Below are 24565 nucleotides of genomic sequence, written 5' to 3' on the forward strand. Positions count from 1 at the left end.
ATCTGATTCACCCTGACCCTTTACAGGGTCCAAAGGAGGGATCTGGGTAATGGAGGATGAGTAAAAATATTCCCTGAAGGGAAATAGGGTCTAAATATACCCCTGGGACATAATTGTCCCCATTCTGCAGATGAGGAAACTTAGGGTTGAGGGAGTTATTATTTTCCCAAGTTCAAGGTCTGCTGAGCGGCAAAGGCAATATTGTCAAGCAGGTTTGTTGGCCTCCAAACCAGTCTCCTTTCCGCAAAGCCATGCTGCACCATCCTGGAGACCAGCTCCTGGACCAGCATTCAGAATTCCAGTTCACTGGAGTGGAAATAAATCTTAAGAATGACCTGGTCCAAAATTCCCATTGTACATGAGGGCAAACTGAGGCCTGTGGTCATTCATACAGCAATGACACCAGCTGACCAAGGACTAGAGCTGAGGCCTCCCATCAACCAGACAGAGTTGCTGGCAAAGGATAAATATTCTGGGTAAGAGAATTAGAGGAGCTGAATAAAACTCAGATAAAAGAGTCAAAAGGCCTGTAATCCCAGCACTTTGGGAGGCTGAGGCAGGTGAATCACTTGAGGCCAGGATTTTGAGACTAGCCTGGCCAACACGGCAAAACCCCATTTCTACTAAAAATACAAAAAGTTAGCCAGGCATGGTGGCATGCGCCTGTAGTCCTAGCTGCTTGGAAGGCTGAGGCACAAGAACTGCTTGAACCCAGGAGGCAGAGATTGCAGTGAGCCAAGATCCTGCCAGTGTACTCCAGCCTGGGCAACACAGTGAGACTCTGTCTCAAGAAAAAATGAAGAGTCAAAAAAGAGACTTCCCCCACCCCAAAATGTCCCAGCCAGTTGAAAAAAGAGATTAGAGAAGATGATAGCCTCATTTGGATTTAGAGGTGATATCAGGAGAGACTTCCCGCCAGGATTGGTACCCTTGAGATTCTTTGAGAAAGTCCATGGTGCAACAAAGACTCCATAAAATATTCTTATTATAAATACTGCAGATATGTGCAAGTCAATGGGGAAACTGAGGCACAAAGCTAGATCTTCAGAAACCCTCAGGGCCTGAGACTCAAAATGAAAAGTTGGACATTCTCAGACTTTAATCCTTTTTGCCCCAGCAAAAAAAAAGACCTCCTTTGGGGTACGGGGCACTCCCAAATGACAAGGTGGAACTTGTGCTCTGGGGGCTAGGAAGCAGGACGCTGGAGATGGTCGCCAAAGCCATGGTTCCAGAATTTCCAGGAAGAAGGATTCCTCAGGAGGCCGCAGAGACCTCGATGCGGCTGTACTGGATGCCAGTGGAGTTCTGCCTGTGGCCAAAGCTCAGGGCAAACCTGTCAAACAGAATGTGTGGGATCAGGGCGTGGCAGGGCCTGGGGCCTTCCCTGCGGAGTGGGCCTTCCACTGGGGTTTCCACTCCCCAATCTCATCTTCACTCCTACTATGATCCTTCCTGCTTCTATTAGTACAGATGTCTACCTTCTCTCACCTGGACACCCCAGCAGCTCCTTCCTGGTCTCCCTGGATCTTCCCTGGCCTCCTATAGCCCCTTCTCACCATTACATCCATAGTGACCTTTCTTTTTTCTTCCTTTTTTTTTTTTTGAGATGGAGCCTTGCCCCATTGCCCATGCTGAAGTACAGTGGTGCGATCTCCGCTCACTGCAACGCCTCTCAGGTTCAGCCAATTCTCCTGTCTCAGCCTCCCAAGTACCTGGGACTACAGGTGCATACCAATGTACCTGGCTAATTTTTTTGTATATTTTAGTAGAGATGGGATTTCACCATGTTGGCCAGGTTGGTCTCGAACTCCTGACCTTGTGATCCACCTGTCTTGGCCTCCCATAGTTCTGGGATTACAGGTGTGAGCCACCGTGCCTGCCCCATAGTGACCTTTCTAAACACAAAAATCTGTCCCTCCTCACTGATATGATTTGGATCTGTCCCCACCAAAATCTCATGTTCAGTTGTAATTCCCAGTGTTGGAGGTAGGGACTGACGGGAGGTGACTGGATCATGGCGGCAGTTTCTCAAGAACAGTTTACCACCGTCCGTTTTAGTTCTGTCCTCGAGATGGTGAGTGAGTTCTCGTGAAATCTGGTCGTTTGAAAGTGTGTAGCACCACTCCCTGCTCCCGCCATGTAAGATGCGCTGGCTGACGTTCACCTTCTGCCATGATTGTAAGTTTTGTGAGGCTTCCCCAGAAACTGAGCAGACACCAGCATCATTCTTCCTGTACAGAGTACAGAACTGTGAGCCAATTAAACTTCGTTTCTTTATAAATTACCCAGTATTTCTTCATAGCAATGCGAGAATGGTCTGATACACCTGCTCAGAAGGAGACTGTCATCATGCTCAGCCTAACATCCCATCTCCTCCCCAGGGCTGGCCTCCCCGACACCAACCCTTCCAGTCCCTTGGCTTATCACACCCTGGACACATGGGCCTCCTATGTCTCTCCCTTCAAAATCCCTAACTTGTTTCCACCTCAGGGCCTTTGCTCTTGCTGTTCCCTCCACCTAAAACATTTCTTTTTTCTTTTTTTGAGACGGAGTCTTGCTCTGTTGCCAGGCTGGAGTGCAATGATGCAATCTTGGCTCACTGCAACCCCCGCCTCCTAGGTTCAAGTGATTCTCCTGCCTCAGCCTCTGGAGTAGCTGGGATTACAGGTGTGCACCACCATGCCCAGCTAATTTTTGTATTTTTTGTAGAGATGGGGTTTCACCATGTTGATCAGAATGGTCTTGATCTCCTGACCTCGTGATCTGCCCACCTCAGCCTCCCAAAGTACTGGGATTACGGGAGTGAGCCATCATGTCTGGCCATCTAGAACATTTCTTCCAGTTCTTGAAACTGTTTCTTCTGCTTGAACATTTCTTCCTGCTCTTGAAACCATTGGTTTTTTTCTCATAATTCCAGTCTCAGCTCAGAGCAGGTTTCCGTCAGTATCATTCATTCAGCCAGAGGTATGATTAAAGACGGCAGTGCCAGGCACTGTTCTAAGCCCTGGGACAGGGTAGTGAGTGGAACCAATACACAAAAGTATCATTGTGCTTGTTGAAAATTCCCAATACACTCGTAACACAAATGCACCCATAGCTATTTGCACCTTAGCTAACGAAACCGTATCCATCTCCCAAATCTGCCATTCACTCCCTGGTAGGTTAACCTGTCTTATTTTCTTCATGATATAAAAAATTCTGAATTATCTTATTTGTACATTTTGAGTTTTGTAGTCTATCTCTCTCCTGTACATTAAAATGTAACTTCCTTCTAAGTCCAGAGATAAAGTCTCTCTTGGTCCTGAGTCTGTCCCCAGAGCCTACGACAGTGCCTGGCATTTGAAAATATTTGCTGAAAGTTGAATGAATTGATTCCTGAGAAATTGGGATGAAACAGAAATTTTTGAAGGTGTATTTTTGTTATTATATCCCCCAAGGGATTAGTAAAGGTCTCTTTTGAACAGAAATAACCTGATAAGAAAGCAAAATAAACAACATTTCGGCAACTGATTGCCACTGATTGATTGTAAGGCGATCTGAGCCCCTTGTGTTACTAATGCTCCTACAGCAGGTAGAAGAGCTGGGTCTGTAAGTTGTAGGTCTCCTTTTCCAACAAGCGCACCTGAGGCAGAGGGAGGCAGCAGTCAGCCCACAGTAGTGAGTGTCTGCTCTACCACATGTGCCTCCAATTTGGGGGGAACTAGTCGACTCTGTGTATTTGGCTTGACTGGACTGTCAGTCAAGGAGCTCTGCCCTATCCTGGCTAAATTAGGGGTTAGGAGGTGGGCACATAAATCGGGCTTGGCCAATCAGACTTTCCCCTGAGACCATGACTCTTGCATGGAGCACACAGGAGTGAAAATAGTTGATGCCGAATGTTCCTGCTGTCAGACTCCCTGGACATGCCCTGGTCCCTGTGTTCCCAAAGTCAAGTTTCTCTCTGTGTGGCCTCTGATATCAAGAGCCCCCTGAACTTTAGGGACAGAGATGATAAAACACAGACCTGCCTCCAGACTCCACCAAAACCCCTAACTTCCTGTCTTCTCCAGAGTCATAGCAGACCCAGTCTCCAGTCCCCAAGGGCTGGCCCCAGCTCCCTCATGTGACCCCAGACCCAGCCTGACACCCCCAGCTACAATCACATCCTCCCTTATCCCAAAGCTGGCTCTCACGTGCCTTTCTGCCTCCTTTGCTTTTTGTACCAGAAGATGGATTTGGAATCTTCTCCCAAGAAAACCAGTATGGCAGAGATTCCAGACAGCTGTCTAGTAACAGAACCCTTGATTTTTAGCTGGGCACATGGCTGTCCAGGTTGAAGACCACATTTCTTAGCCTCCCCTGCACATAGGTGTAGCCAAGTCCTATACAAAAGCACGTTGGTAGAAGTGACCCTGAGGACTATGCCCACCCCTTCCCCTCCCCCATTCTCTGGCAGGTATGTGGGGGTGTACCTCTTTGCGCCATGCAGGAAAGGTGATATGGAAGATTGGCAGAGCAATAAGACGGAAGGAGCCTGGGACCCTGCATGACCTTATGGCACACCGCTGCCACCCAACCGTAGACACCAACAGACATTTGAACAACTTCAAGCAGCCAAATCGATTTCCCAACTAATGCAGCTGGGATGCTGAGGGGCCTGCCAAAACTGCAGAAGGTGTCACTCAACGAAGTAGGAGAGAGCATTCTGGGGTGGGGAGGACCAGGCTACAGGCTCCTACACCAGGAGCCAGATAGGGATGGGGCTTAGCAGCTGGTTCAGGGTTAGCTAGTCAATGTTAGAATGATTTTTTAAAAACTTTTTATGACTTCCCGGAATCAGAATGGGCAGTCAGGAGCTGGTGACTATGACCTGCTTACAAGAGGTAACTGGGAACATTTGCCAAGGATGCTTAGGATTGTAGCATGTTGAAGTCCCTTCCAAAGCTCCCGTTCCACTCTTATTTGAAAGCCTAAGGTCTCATGATGCTAAGATTCTGAACTTCCCTCAGTGACCTTAAGACCTGATGTGATCTAGCGCCTTCCCGTCTGGCCCATCTGACCCTCCACACCCTTCCCTCCCTCCTTCCCTCTATTCCAGGCACGCTGGCTTCCCTGCTGTTCCTTGTACATGCCAGATACACACCCACCTCAAGGCCTTCGCACTCACTGTTCCTTCTGTCTTCATCGTTACATGGCGGCCTCCCTCTCACTAACTTAAATTCCACTCCTCGGAGAGGACTTTCCTCCCTGACCGCCCTCTCCACTTCAGCCACAACCCCTTTCTTCTTTGCTCCCCTGTGTCCACCTGGCCCTCTCAACATATTTTGCTCTGTTTTATTTTCTCCTAATTACCCGTCACCAATGAAAATGCTCTTGTTTATGCATTAGTTGGCTTCTCTGCCCCATCAAATGGAAGCTCCTTGAGGATAAGAACTTTGTCTTCCTTAATCTCAGCATGTTTTCTAAGGCTCTAAACACAGTCTGGCACATTGTAAGGACTTAATAAATAGCCATGGAATGAATGCGTGAACCCACAAGTGTTTTGCATGCAGTGTTTGAAGGCCATGTTATAATGTTTTGCTTCTCCAAAGTCCCGTGACTAAGATAGTTTATGGTTTTAAGATTCTGCTCTTCTAGCCCCTTGTGATGCCTTAATCCATTGATTTTTAAATCCCTGTGAACTGTGTCTTAAAGTCAAATGAAAAGGCACTGTAGGGAAACACAGGACAACCCAAGGAAAACAACTTGTGTATGGCCGGACAAAACTCACAGTGCCCAGGCAATAGGGAAGACAGGACGGATGCTCGCTTGCAAAGAGAAAGTACAAAGCCCAAAATCCTGGAGCTGCGTGCTTGAGGTGTGACAGTTCTTCCCCGAGACCCCCCCGTCAGCTCCCTACCGTCTCTTTTGGAACTGCTGGTCTATCTCTGCCAACGACTGGCCCTTTGTTTCAGGAACAAATACATAGATGAAGCCCAGGCCGAGGACAGCGGTCAGTCCGTAGAGCAGAAAGGTCCAGGACAAGCCGATGGTGCCTGGAAACAGAAGGGCAGGAGTGTTGGCCCAGGACCGAGCACTCTGGCCCCGCAGCCTAGACCAACCGGTGGACTCCAGGTCAGGCATGGAAAGTCAGTTCACTCAAAGCAAATGTTCCCAATGGTCAATTTGCAGAGTGACCAATAAGCTGTCAGGGAAGTACCTTAAAGCAGAAATCTCACTCATTGTCCCAGAGGCGGGGATGAGCCAGGATGCAAGTCCACAAGCAAAGCACAGAGACGATGGTAACTTGTGTTTACGGGAATGAGCCCTCACCCACATCTAGGGCACTATTCCGTAGACTGCACCTGGGCTCCGAAAGCCTGACCTGACGGAATGTGGATCCAGCTGAGTGGCCAAACAGCTGCACGGATATGACCTTGGCAAAGCTCAGTTAAAACAAAAAAAAAAATCCTTAGAAATTCCATGAATTGGGAATGGCGCAGTGACTCACACCTGTAACCTCAGCACTTTGGGAGGTTGAGGTAGGAGGATCACTTGAGCTCAGGAGCTCGAGACCAGCCTGGGGAATATGGCAAAATCCTGTCTCTACTAAAAATAAAGAATAAAAAAATTAGCTGGGCAGGGAGGCATACGTCTGTAGCCCCAGCGACTTGGGAGGCTGAGGTGGGAGGATCATTTGAGCCCAGAGGTCAAGGCTATAGTGAGCCGAGATCATGCCACTGCACTCAAGGTGATACAGACCCTGAAAAAAAAAAAAAGAGAACACCAGAAATTCCATGAATTGGTCATTCAGTGAATTCATCACTCAGAAAAGTGAGTTTCAGCCAGTTTGGCTCGTGACTGGTTTGGGACAGAGAACAAAAGCCGCAGTTCAGTCCTGGAGTCGGCAGGGGGTTGGCAGGGGTTTGGGGCAGCGGGTGGCTCAACATCCTAGCCCCTGCCTCCTCCTGGAGCCTCCGGTGGGTCTCAGAGCCAGCAGCCAGGATGGGGATCATCCTGAGTCCTCTGATGTCATCCAGCCCAAGTCAGAGCAGAGGCTATGGTGGAAGGATCTTTGTCAAGGTGGAAGATAAATTTTGTTTTGGAAGCCATCCTCACCTCTGACAGCCATGTCCATACCTCCTTTAGGCAGCCTCCCATGACCAGCTGGACCGATCGCCAGCAGGGAGAGCAACAGGCTAGAAGTCAGGGAGGCTGGTTCTAGTCTTTTGATTCCCTGGCTGGATGGGGAAGGATGTATTTTCCCATCTGTGAAATAGGGATGATACATGACACAATTCTAATAAATTCCTTCCTGTCTCCCTCCCTCCCTTCCTTCCTCCCTTCCTTGTTTCTCTCCTTTCTTCTCCTCTCTCACTCATTTACTCCACGAAAAGGAAAATGCTTGAAGACTGAGGCTGCAGGGAGAAGCTTGGATTCCCTAAGACAGTTATAATGTGGGGGAGGAGTTCTTCCACTGGTGTTTCCCACAGCATTGTCCCCCGCCTCCCAAGTTGGCTGCACCTTTGAGAAGGAAACTAATGGCCATAGGGAACAGGAAAATAACTGAACCCTAAACACTGTGCCTTGGGGTCCACAGTGAAGGAGCCTATGTACTGTGGCCCAGGTGAGCAATACCCACCGAAGACCAGGGCTTGGAGCCATGAGCATCTCAGCATCTCAGAGCCATCCCCTGGTGTTCTTGGGCCCACATAATTTCCACCCCATCCCTCAGACTGGGTTTCAATGCTAGGGAGAAAGAGATGATATCACATAAACTTGATCTGAGAAAAACTTCCAGACCAGACATAGTGGCTCATGCCTGTCATCCCAGCACTTTGGGAGGCGGAGGCAGGTGGATCCTTTGAGGTCAGGAGTTCAAGACCAGCCTGGCCAACCTGTGAAACCCTGTCTTTGGGAAAAATACAAAAATTAGCCGGGCATGGTGGCGCACCTGTAGTCCTGGCTATTGACTGAGGCAGGAGAATCGTTTAAACCCAGAAGATGGAGGCTGCGGTGAGGTGAGATTGTGCCACTGTCCTCCAGCCTGGGCGACAGAGCAAGACTCCATCTCAAAAGAAATTAAAAATTAAAAAGAGAAAAACTTCCAGCTGGCAGGTGGCATGAACCAGTTTAAACCAACTGGGAGCAAATAGACATTGCTGCTCTTAAACCTGCCAGTCGACCTCAGACAACCTCTCGCCAGTACCGAGTGTAGACTATCACCCATTAGCTGGCCTGGGGAGCTTAACAGCGCGTTTGAGGGTCCTGGATGTCACCTTGGACACTTGGTAATGTTTCTGCACAGAATAATAGTTCTGCAGCTAACACATAGGAAAGTCCAAAAATGTCTGCTTTCAAGTAGGGAGCTTGGGCTACAGAAAAAAATGGACTTGTCTGGGAAGCACTCACCAATGAGATCGAGGAAGGAGAGGCTGATCAAGAGGTTGGCCGCCCAGTTGAAGCTGTTACAGAAGGCAAAGGCTCTTCCTCGTATCTCCACAGGGTAGATCTCGCTGAGGACAAGCCAGGTCACTGGGGTGGGAGAGCAGGAGGGCTCCTGGGCTTTGGTGGGACCTGGAGCCTGGCACCATCAGGTCAAACACACAGCTTTGCAACAATGGGATTTTGCAGTGTTGGGCTCTTGACCAAACTCCCCCCATACTGCTGTAAGAATCTCGGTAGGGTCTCGGTTTGCTGAAGACTAAGAGGTTTTCTGGGACACGAGACTTTCAATACTGAGATGGGAACAGTCTTGGATGAACTGGGATGATTGGTTTTCACCATATTCATTAATTTCCTTCCAGTTGTGAGCTCTCCAGGGAAAGATCCAGGCTTTAAGGGACTTGAAGCTTAAATGACTTGGGGAGCCTCTTAAGGAATACAATTTACAAACATAAAATTAGGCACTGGCCCTGGGAGGAGCAACTGCAAGTAAGTGAAGGCCCTGAGGCTTCATGGTCAACCCACCTCTCATGCCCCTCTAACGCCCTGCCGGATAGTCAGGGTGAGATGTCCCACTTCCCCCTAAGAGGGGTAGAAGGCTCCAGAGTCACCTGCAAGAAAACTCCACTTACCTGGCCCAAACCCAAAGGAGAAGGCACTGACAAAGACCATCAGGCAGAGCAGTGCAGTCCAGCGCAGCAGTGCATGCCCTGGGGCGGGCAGAGGGGGCCCAGGGAAGGCAGAGCTCAGGGCCGGCTGAGGAGGGGTTGCTCCAGATCTGGGATGGGGCTTGGTTTTCTTAGCAGCGAACAAGATTGGCTCCCTTTGGTCCTCATTGGTTTTTGGCATGGGAGGTAGAGAGGAGCCTTGCAGCAGATGAGGGTCTCCAGGGAAGCTTGTCTGCCCGGTGGCATTGGGCACAGCCAGGCAGCTTGGGCCTGAGTCCATGGGCACGGCAAAGCTGACAAGGCCTATACCACTGATCGACAGGGCCATGAAGGCACAGCCAGCTAGCAACAGAGCCCTGCGGCCTGCGCGGTCCACCAGCCCCATGGCGATCAGGGTAGCTGCCACCTTCACTGCACCAAGCCCCACGGAGGCCAGCACGGCTGAAGATCCCCCATGGAAGCCAACGGACAGGAAGATGGTGGAGGCATAGGACAGCACGTTGGGCTGCCCTGTTAGTTGCTGGAAGAGCACCAGCCCCAGGCCCACTGTGGTCCGGCCTCGCATGTTATCCCTTGTCCTGAAGAGGTCCAAAAAGGAGTACCGTGGCCTTCCCAGGCCCAGCCTGGGGGTCTCACCTCCCTGGAGTGGGATGAGGTCCTTGTGTGCTGCAGTCTCATCTGCATCAGCCGGGAGGAAAAGGAGGCTGAGGGACTGCAGGACAGCAGGTGCAGTGGCCCAGCCGAACATGTGCCTCCATCCCCAGGGGACACCAGCCAGTGCATAGTTGAGGGCATAGGAGAGCAGGATGCCCACGGTGATCCCTGCCTCATAGAGGGACACCAGCACTCCCCGCTGCCGTGGCCCCACCAGCTCTGACACGTAGATACAGCAGGCCATGGAGGAGAGGGAGATGGCGAAGCCAACCACAGAGCGGCCCAGGACCAGCCAGGCCAGGGAACCAGCCAGGCCCAGGCTCAGGCTGCCTGCCAGCAGCACCAAGTTGCTCCCAAGGATGGCTTGTTTCCTGCCATAGCAGTCAATGAGGAAGCCCCCGACCAGGGAGGCAAGGAGAGCCCCCAGGAGCAGGCTGCCGACCAGGAGCTCCTGCTCCAAGCAGCTTAGCCCAAAGTCAAGCTGCAGTGGCAGCAGGGCACCTGATATGACTGCCAGTTCATAACCAAAGGTCAGGCCACCCAGCAAAGACACAGAGGCACACAAGGTCAGGACAGGTGGGGGGCGGCCTAAAAAACAAAAGTGACAGGGAAGAGTTAGAATGGTTCCTTGCCATACTATCAATCCATTCAACCTTCCCTCCATCTGTCAATACCTCCATCCATCCATCCATCCACTCCATCAATTTAACCATCCATCCATTCATCCTCTATCCATCCATCTACTCCATCTGTTCAACCACCCATTCAACTGTCCCTTGATCCATCCATCCATCTATTCAACCATCCATCCATCTACACCATCTGTTCAATCATCCATTCAGCCTTCCATCCATTCTTCCATCCACTCCATTTATTCAACCACCCATCCACCAACTATGCATACTCCACCCATTCATCTACTCCATCCATCCAAATATTTATCCATCTCTATGTCCATTTATCTGTCCCTTAATTCACCCAACCATCCATCAATTTATTGATCCATCTATCTACAAATCCATCCATTCATCCACCCATCTCTATATTTCATCCATTTCACTCATTCACACATCCATCCATCCATCCAAATTTATTTATCTGGCATCTACAACATGCCAGGAAGCGTTCTTAGGGCTGTAATACAGTAATGTTGTCCAGGATCTAACGTCCTAGAAGAAATAGGAAGATGATAATAAGTATATAGTTTCAGGTGGTAAAGATATCATGAAAAATGAAGCAGGGAAAGAGAATTAAGACTGATGGAGTAGCACCATTTTAGGGCCTTTCTAAAGAGCAAAAATTTGGGTAGAGATCTGAGCGATGTGAGAACAAAAGTCCTAGGAAAATCTGAGTTTCTTCTTTTAAAAGGTGACCTTGGCCGGGTGTGGTGGCTCATGCCTGTAATCTCAGCACTTTGGGAGGCCAAGGTGGGTGGTCAGGAGTTCGAGACCAGCCTGGCCAACATGGCGAAACCCATCTCTACTAAAAATACAAAAATTAGCTAGGCATGGTGGCAGGCACTTGTAATCCCAGCTACCAAAGAGGCTGAGGTGGGAGAATCGATTGAATCTGGGAGGCGGAGGTTGCAGTGAGCTGAGATCACACCATTGCACTCTAGCCTGGGCAACAGAGTGAGACTCCATCTCAAAAATAAATAAATAAATAAAACAAGAGGCGAACTTATTCACATTTATTGCAATGACTGATACGATTGAAATAGCTTCTGCCATTTACTTTTGTATCTTCTATTTACTGTACTGTACGATATTTCTTTTTACCTCCATTTCTGCTTCTGGTGGGTCAATTATAGCTGGGTTTTTGTTTTATTCTTTTCTCCACTGATTTGAGTGTTACACTTTCTACGTTTTCCTTTTCTCTTAGAGCAGCACCAACAGCATTTTCTGCAATGAGAGAAAGGTCTCTACCTGTGCCATCCAATATGATAGTCACTAACCACGTGCAGATAATGAGCCCTGGAAATGTGGCTAATGGGATGCAGGAAGTAATTTTATTTTCTATTCTTTCTTTTGAGACAGTCTTACTCTGTTGCCCAGCCTGGAGCACAGTGTTGTGATCTTGGCTCACTGCAAACTCCGCTTCCTGGGTTCAAGGGATTCTCCTGCCTCGGCTTCCTGAGTAGCTGGGACTATAGGCATGTGTCACTATACCCAGCATATTTTTATATTTTTAACAGAGACAGGATTTCATCATGTTGGCCAGGCTGGTCTCAAACTCCTGACCTCAGGTGATCCACCTGCCTCATCCTCCCAAAGTGCTGAGATTACTTACAGGTATGAGTCACCATGTCTAGCCTGAATTTTTTATTTTATTTTAATTAAGTACAGATAAAAATAGCCACATATGGATGGTGGCTACCCTATTGTCAGCTCACTCTTAATTTTTAATTCATACAGTTAAATGTATATATTTCTGGAAGCATCTAGAATAATTCAGCAGTATCTATGTCATGCACCCCCACCCTGGACCTGACAAGAACATCTGCAATATTATAGCCAGATGTACGGGGAGTTTCTCTGGACCAGGCACTGCTTTGAGCACTTTAAGAACACATTTAGGGCTGGGCACAGCGGCGCACGCCTATAATCCCAACACTCTGGGAGGCTGAGGCAGCCTCCCAAATAAATAAAATTGTTCCATATTCCCCCCAACTGATTTGAATGTTACACTTCCTATGTTTTCCTTTTCTCTTAGAGCAGCATTATCTAACAGCATTTTCTGCAATCACAGAATTATCTCTACCTGTGCCATCCAATATGATAGGCTAATGGGATGCAGGAACTAATTTTTTTTTTTTTTTGAGACTGTTTTACTCTGTTTCCCAGGCTGGAGCGCAGGAGTCCGTGAGGCCAGGAGTCCAAGACCAGTCTGGCCAACGTGGTGAGACCCTGTCTCAACTGAAAATACAAAAATTAGCGGGGCGTGGTGGCACTCGCCTATAATCCCAGCTACTTGGGAGGCTGAGTCCGGAGAATCATTTGAACCTGGAAGGTGGAGATTGCAGTGAGCCAAGATCGTGTCACTGTACTCCAGCCTCGGCAACAGAGTGAGACTCTGTCTAAAATAAACAAACAAGCAAACAAAACCACATTTAGTTCTCACCCCAACATTATGAGGCAGGCTCTTATATTATTTACGAATGAATAAAGTGATCATTGGAGGAGTGAAGTGACTCACCTAAGGTCAAAAGCAGTAAGTGCAACTGGGCAACACAGCAAGATCCTGTCTCTACAAAACATTTTAAAATTGCCCAGGCATAGTGGTGGGAGCCTGTAGTCCTGGTTACTCAAGAGGTTGAGTGTGAGGATCGCTTGAGCCCAGGAGCTTGAGGTTACAGTGAGCTATGATCGTGACACTGCACTCCAGCCTGGTGACAGACTGAGACCCTGACCCTAAAAAAAAAAAAAAAAAAAAGTTTCCCTGTGGGGGTGGGTAAAAAAAAAAGTTGTAAGCAGCTGAGGCTAGAATGAAAGCCAGGCAGTCTGGCTCCACAGTTAAAAAACTCTTGACCACCCCATTATAAAACTTTGGTGCAACGTGATTTCACTCTGTTCTCTTGCTTCAGCCCCTTCCTAGCTGTGTCAGGCAATTTTTGTGCAGAGGGAGGAGTTCCACGGGCGAAGGAATCATCTCCCCCTCGCCTCACCCCGCCGTTCTGCTCACCCCTCTCCCCTGACACTCCTGCCCTCCAAGGAAACAAGCTCTTGTCACTGCCTGGCTGGCCTGTCCTTCCTGTTCCTCACTGCCGGTAAACATCCTGGAAGATGCTGCTCAGATCCTGCTCTGTCTTCGCCCCCTTTGCCCCTCCTCCCTCATTCCTGGGGTTTTCTTCCAGAAAGGAAAGTCCTTCCAGGCCATGTGAAGCAATCGAGGTGAAAGCCCAGGATTTGTTTGCCATTTCCTGGGTTCCTCCTGCAGCGAAAGGGAACCCAGCCAAAGGACTCACAGGTTCCTCCCACCAGTTCCACTGGAAAACACATCAGTGCGGATTCAGGTTGCAATGGACAATAAAACCAATGGATAATCAAAACAAACAAACATGAAGTAAAATAGTAATAATACCAGGTATCATGTATGGAGACCTCCTCTGTGCAAAGGCTTTACTTTCCTTCCCTCAGTTCATCCTAATAACAATCCTAGGTGAGACTGCTGCAATTATTCCATCTTACAGATGCGGGAGCGAAGGCTCAGAGTGTTCTCACAGCTAGGAAGCAACAGGATCGGGGCAGAAACGCTGACCTGCCTGCCTCCCAAACCCATGCCCTGAAGAGCTCTGCTGCAACGACTTTCCAGCAAGAGCCAATCAGAGATAGGCGGGGTAGGAGACAGCTGGGGTACAGGGGCAGAGGTGGAGGGGAAAGAGGGAAAACCCCAAGGGATAAAACATGGTGAAACGGTACTGTGGCACGGCGGGACTGTAGATGGAAAGGAGCACCCCAAAGCAGTCAGGGCTGTCAGGAAGATGAGGAAGAACATTCTCCCTCCATGGTTCCCATCACCTGAGTCAGTCCCGCCACCTTAGCACGACAGCCGAGGCTCTTGATGGGCTGACCTAACTCCTCGGCCACTTCGCCTCATCCTGGACCCTGTGGCTGCAGCCTCCCCCACACGCTCTGCCGACACGTGTGTTCGCGGCACAGACTGCACGCTTTCATGCTGCTCCACCTCCACACGTGCTGGGCCTCCTACATGCACTGCCCTTGTTCCCCAGGGAAAGGTGCCTTTGTTCCTCTACTCTCCCTCCTCGGTCCCAGGTCCTGCGCCGCCTCCCAAACGAGCCTCTAGGTATACACATCTGTTACTTGGCATCCTCTCCTTGTCTGCCATTGTGGGAGTCGCTCTCTCCCTTGTCTCTCAGTCTCCGGGTTTGGGTGAAGATGACCGCCCCAACCTCCACCCTCGTGCCCAGCCCCACGGTGGTGTTCACAATCCGCATCCAACCAATCAGCGGATTCTTGGGCCCCAGGCTGAGACGAATACCACGTGGCCAAACCTGGGCCAGTGAGAGTCAGCCCCAGCCTGTGTGCTCACCGGGGGTGCCAAGCTGGTGGTTTACCTGGCTGGAGCCACTGGGGGCCATCTTCCCAGATGAAGGATTCCTGACAACACTGTCTGAGCCTCTAGATCCAACTGCGCCTGAAGCCATAGACTTCAGTAAACAATAAATACTCATTACCAATTTCTTTATTTTTCCAAAGGTTTGCCTGAGATTTTTTTCTTAATCTCAGTCCCCAAGTACCTTTTATGTCAACAGACAGCGACGTTTGCTTAGTGCCTTTCAGTGGAAAAGTCTGAGGGAGTTCCAGACGAAGTCCCATGCACCTTCCTCAACTCTCTGGTGCGCTCCCTTCACTTGCCCACGCTGCAAGTTCCTTTGTGAGTCTTCCATATTCAACTAAGGAGGGCAGGGATAGAGGCTGACTCATCCTGAGCCTCCGGAGCCCCAGCCCTGCTTTGACACCCAAGAGGGACTCAGTGAAGTTTCTGCTGAATTAACAAATGACTGGGTAGGGGACCAGGGCTGTTTCACCTAGTGGCATTTCTGGGGCTGTGTCAGATACCACTGAACCTAATTTTTTTTTCTTTTTTTTTTTTTTAGACAGAGTCTCACTTTGTCACCCAGGCTGGAGTGCAGTGACGCAGTCTCCGCTCACTGCAACCTCCGCTTCCTGGGTTCAGCTGGGAAGTGATTCTCCTATCTCAGCTTCCAGGCACACCACCATGCCCAGCTAATTTTTGTATTTTTAGTAGAGATGGGGTTTCACCATGTTGGCCAGGATGGTCTTGATCTGTTGGCCAGGATGGTCTTGATCTCTTGACCTCGTGATCCGCCCACCTCAGCCTCCCAAAGTGCTGGGATTACAGGCGTGAGCCGCCACATCCGGCTGACTAATTCTACACAGCAGCCAGAGGGATCCTGAGACAACCTAGGTCAGGCCTCATCACTCTCTGCTCAGAGTCCTCCAAGGCTCCGATTTCACCTGAGAAAAGCCAACATCCTCACTGTAACCGTCAAGGCTCTGCAGGATCCATCCCCTCTCACTAGGCTCCAGCCACCCTGGTTCCTTGCTGCTACTCCCACTCCTAGCATGTCCCAACCCAAAGCTTGGTACCCACCAACCTCTCTGCCTGGGAAGTCCTTTCCCTCCACGCCAGCGGCTCCTTCCCTCCTCCCTTCCGATCTTTGCTGAAACATTCCCTTCGCGGTGAGGCTGTCCCTGGCCTTCTACCTAAAATTCAACCTTCCCGTAGCGTCTAGCACTTTATATCCCCTTCTCTACTTGTTTTTTCTGCTAAGTCATACCAACAGCTGTTGTGTGGCACTTTTCATCATCCAAAATAACTACATATTTTACATATTTATTGGTCTCCCTGACCTGAAAGTCAGCCTCAAGGGAACAGGAATGGTTTGTTTATTCTCAGCTGTCTCCCTGATGCCAAGGAAGGTTACTCAGCACTTGTTCAATCAATATTTGTTGATCGAATGAATGAATGAACAAACAAATGAACTGTGGGGACGTAAGAAATCCAGAGAGAAAGGATCTTGGCTCTTGAACATCTGGAAAGGTCCAGGGTCTGGAAGTGGCCATGGACAGGAAGCAGAGTAAAGCCTGGTCCTCAGATTAAGATGGCTTAGGCCAGGCACGGTGGCTCATGCCTGTAATCCCGATACTTTGGGAGGCCAAGACGAGTAGATCGCTTGAGCTCATGAGTTCAAGACCAGTCTGGGCAACGTAGTGAAACCCCATCTCTACCAAAAATACAAAAATTAGCCAGGCGTAGTGGCACACACATGTAATTCCAGCTACTCAGGAGGCTGAGGTAGGAGGATGGCTTGAGCCTGGGAGGCAGAGGTTGCAGTGCGCCAAGACTGCGCCACTGCACTGTAGCCTGGATGAGAGAGCCAGACTTTGTCCCCCCAACCCCAACAAAAAAAAGAAAGAAAGAAAAAAGAAAAGAAAGAAGAAAAATAAAAAGAAAAGAAAAAAATTAAGGAGAACAAATTAAGATGGCTTGACCTAAGTTGAGCAAGTGAGTTTCCTTTCTACTAATCATCTGCCTAAACACAGGTTGCACATGAAGATGTCCCTCGCTAGAAGAAATCCCTTAATCCTCCAAGCCCCTCACTGTGGAGGGCAGAGATTCCCAGGGAGAGTCAGGGGGCAGGCAGAGGGGAGGGAACCCAGTTTAGATGCAAGTTTCTCCAGCTACAAGTCAGGATCCTGTTGGTGACACTAGAGCAGCGTCTCAACCAGAAGTCACAGAGCACTGTGTCCCTCCTGCACCGGAGACCTGCTGTGGCCTTCCCTGAAGCTCCAGGGAGAAGCCAGGAGAAAAACTGAACTGTCTGAATACCCTCTTGCAGAAGGCCAGCTTCCAATGTCCCAGCCACTGCAGCCACAGTTGATACTTGGAGCACCCACTAGAGCCGGCCACTCTCCTAAGGGGCTGTGTTTGTACCAGCTGGGTTAATCCCTAGACAATCCTATGACAATCACTATTGTCATTCCCATTTTACAGAAATAACAACCACACTGAGAGGTGAAGACATTTGCCCAAGGTAACATAGCTTGTAAATAACACAGCAGGAACTTGAACTTGGGTGGTCTGACTCCAGAATGCCAATATTAGGTGCAATATAAAATAAAAACTCACCTTTGCTCACCATTTAGTAACTATAGGTAATGAGCCAAGCGCTGTAAGTTGGCTTTTTCATGTCACTCTCACGGCTGCCCTGTGATAAGGGCATTTTATAGTGACCAGAGAAGTTGGCAGGGTCTCCCAGGTCAAAGTGGGACTGTGAGAAAGTGGGAGGAATTGGGGCTGGAACCCAGTTCTGCCCCAAAAGGCTATACAGAGAGCCCAATCCCTGGTCCCTGCTGTGAAGTGAGCAGTGTAAGAATTCTGGGGAGGACAGAGACCAGCAGCTGTGACTTGTGCCTTCCCCAGCACTAGCACCCAGCCCTCGCTCTGCCCATAGAACACACTCGCAAACAGCTGTTGAGTTGACTTAGCAGGAGTGGGAGGTGCAGAAGCAAGGGGCCAGGGCTGAGCTGAGTGTCCTTAAGAAGACCTTGACCTCTCTGGGCCTCGGTTTTTTCTCAGGGCACTGTGCCATGGGGGTTAAAAGGATGGACTCTCAAGTCAGAGCTGGGTGTGGTCACCAGTTTTATCATTAACCCACCATGAGAGGCCGGGTGGTGCAGTGGTTAGGATTGCAGACTGGAGCCAGAATGCTGGGGGGTTCTTCCCAGCTTCTCCTCCCCAGAGCTGTGTGACCTTGGGGAATTCACTTCACCTCTCTGGGCTTCCCCATCTACAAATGGGATAATAATGCCTACCTCCTCTGCCTCCCTACTTCATGGCCAGTGTTAGCTACTCTGATTCTCCATAGAACGACTCACAGCCAGCTTTGAAAAGAGAATTCAGGTCACCCCCCAGCTCCAGCTTAAAACCCTTCTCCAGCTTCCCATGGCGTTTGCAATAAAATCCGAACTTCTCACCAGGGCTTGCAAAACCCTGTACACCTCTCTGACATCCCTTTGATCTCAGTGCCCTGCCTGCCGGCTGTGCTCTGGCCACCCTGGCCTGGGCCACACACAAGCTCATTCCTGCCCCAGGACCTTTGCACTGTTGCTGCTACCTGGAAGCTGTTTCTCCAGATCTCAGCAAGCCCCGCTTCTGAGAAAGCTCTCAGTTCCTAACCTCCTATTCCAGAAAACCCACCCTGACCCTACGGAACCCACGCCCTCAGCATCACGCCACCCCATTATATGTGTTCCACAGCACCTTATCTCTCTCTGAAATTATTCATAAACGTGTTTACCCAGCTACTTAACCAGAATGCCAGCTCCATGAGAGAGAGGATGACTGTCTATTTTGTTCACTGCTGGATCTCCAACCCCTGCATCAATGTCTGGCACATAGTAGGTGCTCACTGAAAAATCAATGACTGACTGACGCTTTGAGACTTCTGAATGCAGAGAGAAAAACAGAGCCCTAGTTCCGAGTCGCGACAAAGCCATTCCCTACTCGTCCCACCCCAATGCTGTAGAATCTCCTTCTCTGTCCCCTCTCTGCAGAAGCACGTCCAGCGCAGCGGGTTGTGTTTTGTTCCCGGTTTCGTTCGCGGCAGCGTCCCCTGGCCCACCACAGCGCCGAGGGCGCAACCGCGCTCAGTGAATCGACGAACGGCTTTGCTCCTTTCGGAGCCTCCATTTCTTCATCGGCAGACCAGGAACCACTGCACTTGCCCCGGGCTGTGGGATGAGGCGCCCGGGAGAGCTCCGGGGTCCTAGTGGGCGCCACAGCAAGTGGGGGGCCACTTTTTCCGGGGCAGAAAGGACGCTGGAAGGAAGCACCACCGAGCCCCGTCCCAGCCCCCGCCGCAGGCCTGCAGCCCCGCGGGCCCCGAGAGGCGGAATCCGGCCGGGGCGGCGCAGGCGGAGCCAGGGGTCGCGCACTGTTGGGGGCGCGGGGGCGGTGTCTACACCCCGGGAAGGGGTAGGGCTCCTGCCCGTGGCGCCCGATTGAAACTTACCCATGGCGAACGGGACTCCGCGGCGTGCTGGGGGCGCTGGAGGGCCGGGCGCGCATCCCCCGGGCCGGAGTCCCCAACGCCGCCGCCGCCGCGGGACAAACTTTCCGGCCCGCCCCCTCCTGCACTGCCCGCCCGCTCGCAGCGCCGCCAACGCCACGTCGGCCAGCCGGGTCCCGGGACCTGGAGGCGGGACGGAAGGGAGTCCGGGACCGCCCCCGGCCGCGCCGGCCTGGCGGGGACCCCCCTCCCTCGCCCGCTCTCCTCCCAAGGACCCCCATGGGCTGTCTTCTGAGTCCCCCATAGATAATCCTCCCCTGGGGGGTCACTCCAGCCCGCGGTCCTCCCCAGGTCCCGTGAGACGCTCACGCATACGCACTTGTGCCGCTGGCTCTCCCGTGGATTCATCCCTCGTTCACTCCACGCTTGGATTTGAACACCTACCTCATGCAGACGCTGTCCTAGGCTTGGGATGGGCCGAAGAACAAAACAGACAAGCCTTTCGTTTACATTCTAGGAGGGGAAGAGTTTACATTCTAGGAAGGGAAGACGAAAAAGAAATAACTAAAGGATCCTGAGAAATACCAGCTGGTGATAAAGACTAGGCAGAGTTAAGCTAGGGTGGTGGGTGAGGCCGGCACAGGTGGCGGCTTTAGCTCACTGATCTGAGGCGAGGATGTCGGGGCAGAGACCAGGCATTCCCCACAGAGGGAACAGCAAAGGCAAAGGCTCTGGGGTGGGAAGGTATAAAGAACCCAGAAATTAAGCCAGTGTCTGGAGCAGAGGAGGAGGCAGGGAGAGTGGAGGGAGATGGGGGCTAAGGGAGGGGCTTTGGTGGGCCAGGGTCAGGAATGTGGATTTCATCCCCATCAGCAGGAGAGATAACTGGGGAGTTCTAACTGGTTAAGGGCAGGAAGAGGGAGACCACTTGGGAGGCAAGGTGAGAAGTTGGTTTGGGCTCATGTCACAGCGGTGAGGTTGGAGAAAAGTAGGCCGATCACATACAGACTCGGTCAGAACTTACAGACTGGAAGAGGGGCAGCTTGGGGCTGGAGAAGGAGATCCAGAGTTCTGTCTTGGCTGTGTGACATTTGAGGTGCTCATCAGGCAGCCTTGTGGAAATAGATGGGCAGTTGGCCATGAGCCTGGGGTTCTGGAAAGGGGTAGGCTGGGGACACCACCACTAATGCTCACTCAGGCAAAAATACATGTACAAGCCCAGCACTCACATGGGCGCAGCCTTATCCAGCCTCTAATACGTGTTCACAGATAGGCACCTTCGCACACGTGCACCAATAGCTGTACCCTCACCAGATAAAGTCACAGCGACCCCTACCGTACAGGTGGATACACAGGCATTCTTCCAAGCTCCAGACACAAGCAGGTATCTCAGCAAAGATGACAGCATCTGCAAGACCTCTGAGCCAAGGGAATCCTTGTACAGTTCCGGAAATAATAATAGCTGGGGCAGTTTGAAAACATGGCTTCAGAATTCGTTGTTCCTTCCCTTGAAATCAAAGTGGGCTTGTGACTGGTTTGATCAGTAGCCTGCAGAGTGACACCATGTAACTTCCGAGGTTGGGTCATTGGAACACTGGCACCTGGAGCCCTGAACCTTCATGTAAGAAGTCCAATTACCCTGAGACCCTCCTAGTATTTGTGGCCTAGTGGCATCCCCTCCCTTCTAGATGTCACAAGAAGTATCACTTAGCAACTTACTTCTAAGGAATAGAATACGGCAAATGTGGTGGATGTCATTTTCAGATTAGGTTATAAATGATGGTGATTTCTGTGTTGTTCGGTCTCGGGATCTCTCATTCATTTGCTCCGTTGAAATCTTTGAGCTGCCATGTTTTGAGCTTCCCAATGGAGAGGCCCACATGGAACCAAGCTATTGAATCACATAGCTAATGCCTCCAGGCAATAGCCAGGAGGGACTAAAGCGCTTAGATCAGCAGCTCCTGGGGAACTAAATCTGGCCAACAAGCTTGCGGTGAGCTTGGAGGTGAATCTTCCCTCAGCCTAGCCTGGAGGTGACTCTAGTCCTGGCTGACACCTTGATTTCAACCTTGCAAGACTCTAAGCTCTTGCCCAGAGCTAAGCTATGCTAAGTTCTTTATCCTAGAAGGCATGAGATAATAAATGTTTGTTTCTTTAAGCCACTAAATGTTGGGGGTAATTTGTTACACAGTGATAAATAACTAACATACATTTTATTATTGTTAATTATCTTGATTAGAAAAAGGAACTGGATCATCTCCAGGAGAAAGTAGGGATTCAGTTATATCTACATGGACATTGGGAGGCTTATCACTGGGAGGCCTAGAATCTCTCTTTCAGCCCTTGAGCAGTTAACCATCAGAAGCTGAGAAATCAGTGAGAGTAGCATCTAACTTTAATTTAATGTAATCTTAAGGGACTGAAAATGCCTTTGCAAAGATCAGAGTGTGAGAGAAATCTGGCACGGTTGACTCCATTTTGCCTCTAATCTCACAGGCTACCTCTCTTCACTTACTGATTTCTGCACATAGGCCAAGCTAACCATGGGAGGAATTTAGTTTTTAACTTTAAAGGAAGGATGGTAATAATCCCTCCCTAAATCTAACCCCCTTCTTGCTCAGGGGCTGAGCCACCTTTGTAAAATTAATGAAAGACCGTGAGGTTCAGATTATGGGATGGGCCTGAATTATGCTAACATGCAGGTGTCGTTTCTATAATTCCTATTGCTCAGGAGTCATGTAGCCAGAGGTCACAAGGTTTGTAATTTTCCCAACTGCTCCTGTAGATAACATCACTATTGTAGAACCTTAGATGGTTTTCATACTTTTGCGTCCTGGCAACCAGCGGACCCGCTCTGGACTGAAGATTGTTGACTCAGCGAGTCCTGTGGTCCCCATCTAGAGGCAGACTCAGTGCATGGGGCCATTTTCCATCTCAATGATTTCACCCCTCAACCAATCAGCACCACCCATTCCCTAGCTCCCTGCCCACCACATTATTTATAAAAACCATGGCTTCTGAAGTTTTCAGAAAGACTGATTTGAGTAATAACTCCACTTAGCCCACTTGGTTAGCTCTGCATTAATAAAACTCTATCTCTACGCAATACTGCAGTCTCGGTGAATGGTTTTGTCTATGCAGTGAGCAAGAAGAACCCACTAGGTGATTATAGGGCTTTGCTGAAAAGCCCTTCTAACCAACGTCTGTCTCTAAGAGTTGTGAACCTCTCACTCACTATTTAAAAAGCCTATTCATTAGCTTGGGGGTCTGTCATGGAAAAAGGAGTTTCTCTGATTTAAAAAACAATCCCTTAAAAAGCCACTTTACTAAACTTCCTTTTACAGACGGCCTCAGAACCCAAGTTGATTTCTTGGGGAGTGACACAGAATTTAGATAAAATACAGGATGCCCAGTTAAATGTGAATTTCAGATAAAACATGGGACATACTTTTACTACAAAATTATTTGATGTGTATCTGAAATTCACGTCTAACTGGGCATACTATTTGTTGTTGTTTTTGCTGAACCTGGCAACCTTACCAACCATGGATTTGGACTGAGCTCCTGCACTAGTCCGCAACAGAACAGACTGAAAATCAAAATGGAGTCACCCATGCTAGAGTTCCAGGTCACCAAACCTAAACTAAGTTGTTATCTGACCTTTCCTGAAATCAGGAGAAAGAGAGAGAACAGCCCATTTCCCAAACAGGCCAGCTTAAATCTTCAGTCAGCGTGATGATGAAGTTCCTCTGCTTTAATCCTTACACTAAAAAAGGTAGCCTAAAGTAACCGGATGTTAACGAGTTATTTTTCTATTGCTCTGTCTAAAGTAACTAATAGACTTTTTGTTCTTTGTTTCTGCTTTCTTCAGTCCTTCTCTGTCTTTATAAAGCCAACCTCTGCTGCTCGGCTTATTGGAACATTTATTCTATTTGAGGAAATGAAGTGTTGCCCGATTTTAGAATTGCAGATAAAGCCAACTGAGATCTTTAAACTTGTTGTGATTTTGTCTTTGGACACAGCTAACAAGGAACAGACCAGGAACAACTGCACTTCCCTGGGGCTGTAAGGATGGATCAGAAGAGGCGGGATGAAGACAGCAAGAGCCAGAAGGAGGCTTCAGCTGTGAATCATGTAGGAAGGCGCGCAGCTTAAACTCAGCTGGCGGCAACCCTGACGTTTAGCAGGAATGATGGAGGGTTGGATTAGGGCTGAGAAAGGGAGTATAACTTGCACATTTAGAGTTCGTTTTGAAGTGGATTCTGCTCTGAGATTTTATTTTGTATTTTTTGCGGTGGAGTCTCACTATGTTGCCCAGGCTTGAGTGCAGTGGCTATTCACAGGTATGACAGTGGTGCCCTACAGCTTCTCACTCCTGGCTCAAGTGATCCTCCTGCCTCAGTCTTTCGAGTAGCTAGGACTACAGGCATGTGCCACCATGAAATTGTCCTCATAGGGTTAACAAGAATTACATGCTGGGCTCTGGCAGAAATATAGTTATAATGAAGCATTAATTTGGCTGCACTTTGGCTCCTTCATTGTAACTCAAAGTCATGTGGCACTAGACACTGCCTTTTCATCCCCATTGTTCCTTTAGATAGGATTTCTGACCTTAGAATCATAAGGCTTTTTGTGTAGGAATTGCTTCAGATGTTCTTCAGATCCTAAATTCCAGTGGACTGGCAGATGCCAACCAGCTTGAAGACCCCCACAGAGGAACTAAATCAGCCTAAGAATGCATTTTTAAAAATCCCCCTATCCTGTGATTTCACCCCGTATTCTTTGACCAAACAATAATCCCTACACCTCAGCCCACTCCAAAACCCTTAAAACCCCAAGACTGAAACTCCTCCAGGAGGTGGATTTTAGGTTGCCTTCTGTCTCCTCATTCATTCAGCCGCCCTAAGATGTTTTAATTCTTTCTCTGCTGCAACCCTTTGAGTCACAACCATAGTCAGCTTACTTGGAGACCTTTTTTTTTTTTGAGACAAACTCTCGCTCTGTCACTCAGGCTGGAGTACAGTGGCATGATCTTGGCTGGCTGCCGCCTCTGCCTCCTTGGTTCAAGAGAGTCTCCTGCCTCAGCCTCCCAAATAGCTGAGATTAGAGGTGCATGCCACCATGGCCAGCTAATTTTTGTATTTTGAGACAGGGTTTCACCATGTTGGCCAGGCTGGTCTCAAATTCCTGGCCTCAAGTGATCTGCCCGCCTTGGCCTCCCAAAGTACTGGGATTACAGGTGTGAGCCACCGCACCCGGCCACTATGAGCTCTTAATTACTGTT

At 49.6% G+C, this 24565-nt stretch overlaps 1 protein-coding gene across 1 annotated transcript; it reads right to left on the minus strand.

The window, feature by feature from the left end:
* Window positions 1–968: 968 nt before the first annotated feature.
* Window positions 969–19395, minus strand: SLC2A10 (solute carrier family 2 member 10). The gene is made up of 5 exons (XM_032263546.1): window positions 19285–19395; window positions 9036–10313; window positions 8371–8493; window positions 5879–6014; window positions 969–1333 (listed from the first exon to the last, which is right to left on the minus strand). Exons 1-5 carry the CDS (start codon window positions 19286–19288, stop codon window positions 1255–1257), a joined length of 1620 nt encoding a protein of 539 aa, XP_032119437.1. The 5' UTR covers window positions 19289–19395; the 3' UTR covers window positions 969–1254.
* Between the last annotated feature and the right edge of the window lie 5170 nt (window positions 19396–24565).

The sequence above is a fragment of the Sapajus apella genome, unplaced genomic scaffold (assembly GCF_009761245.1).
Source record: "Sapajus apella isolate SASKATOON/1434 unplaced genomic scaffold, GSC_monkey_1.0 scaffold137, whole genome shotgun sequence".
In the NCBI taxonomy this organism is placed as follows: domain Eukaryota; kingdom Metazoa; phylum Chordata; class Mammalia; order Primates; family Cebidae; genus Sapajus; species Sapajus apella.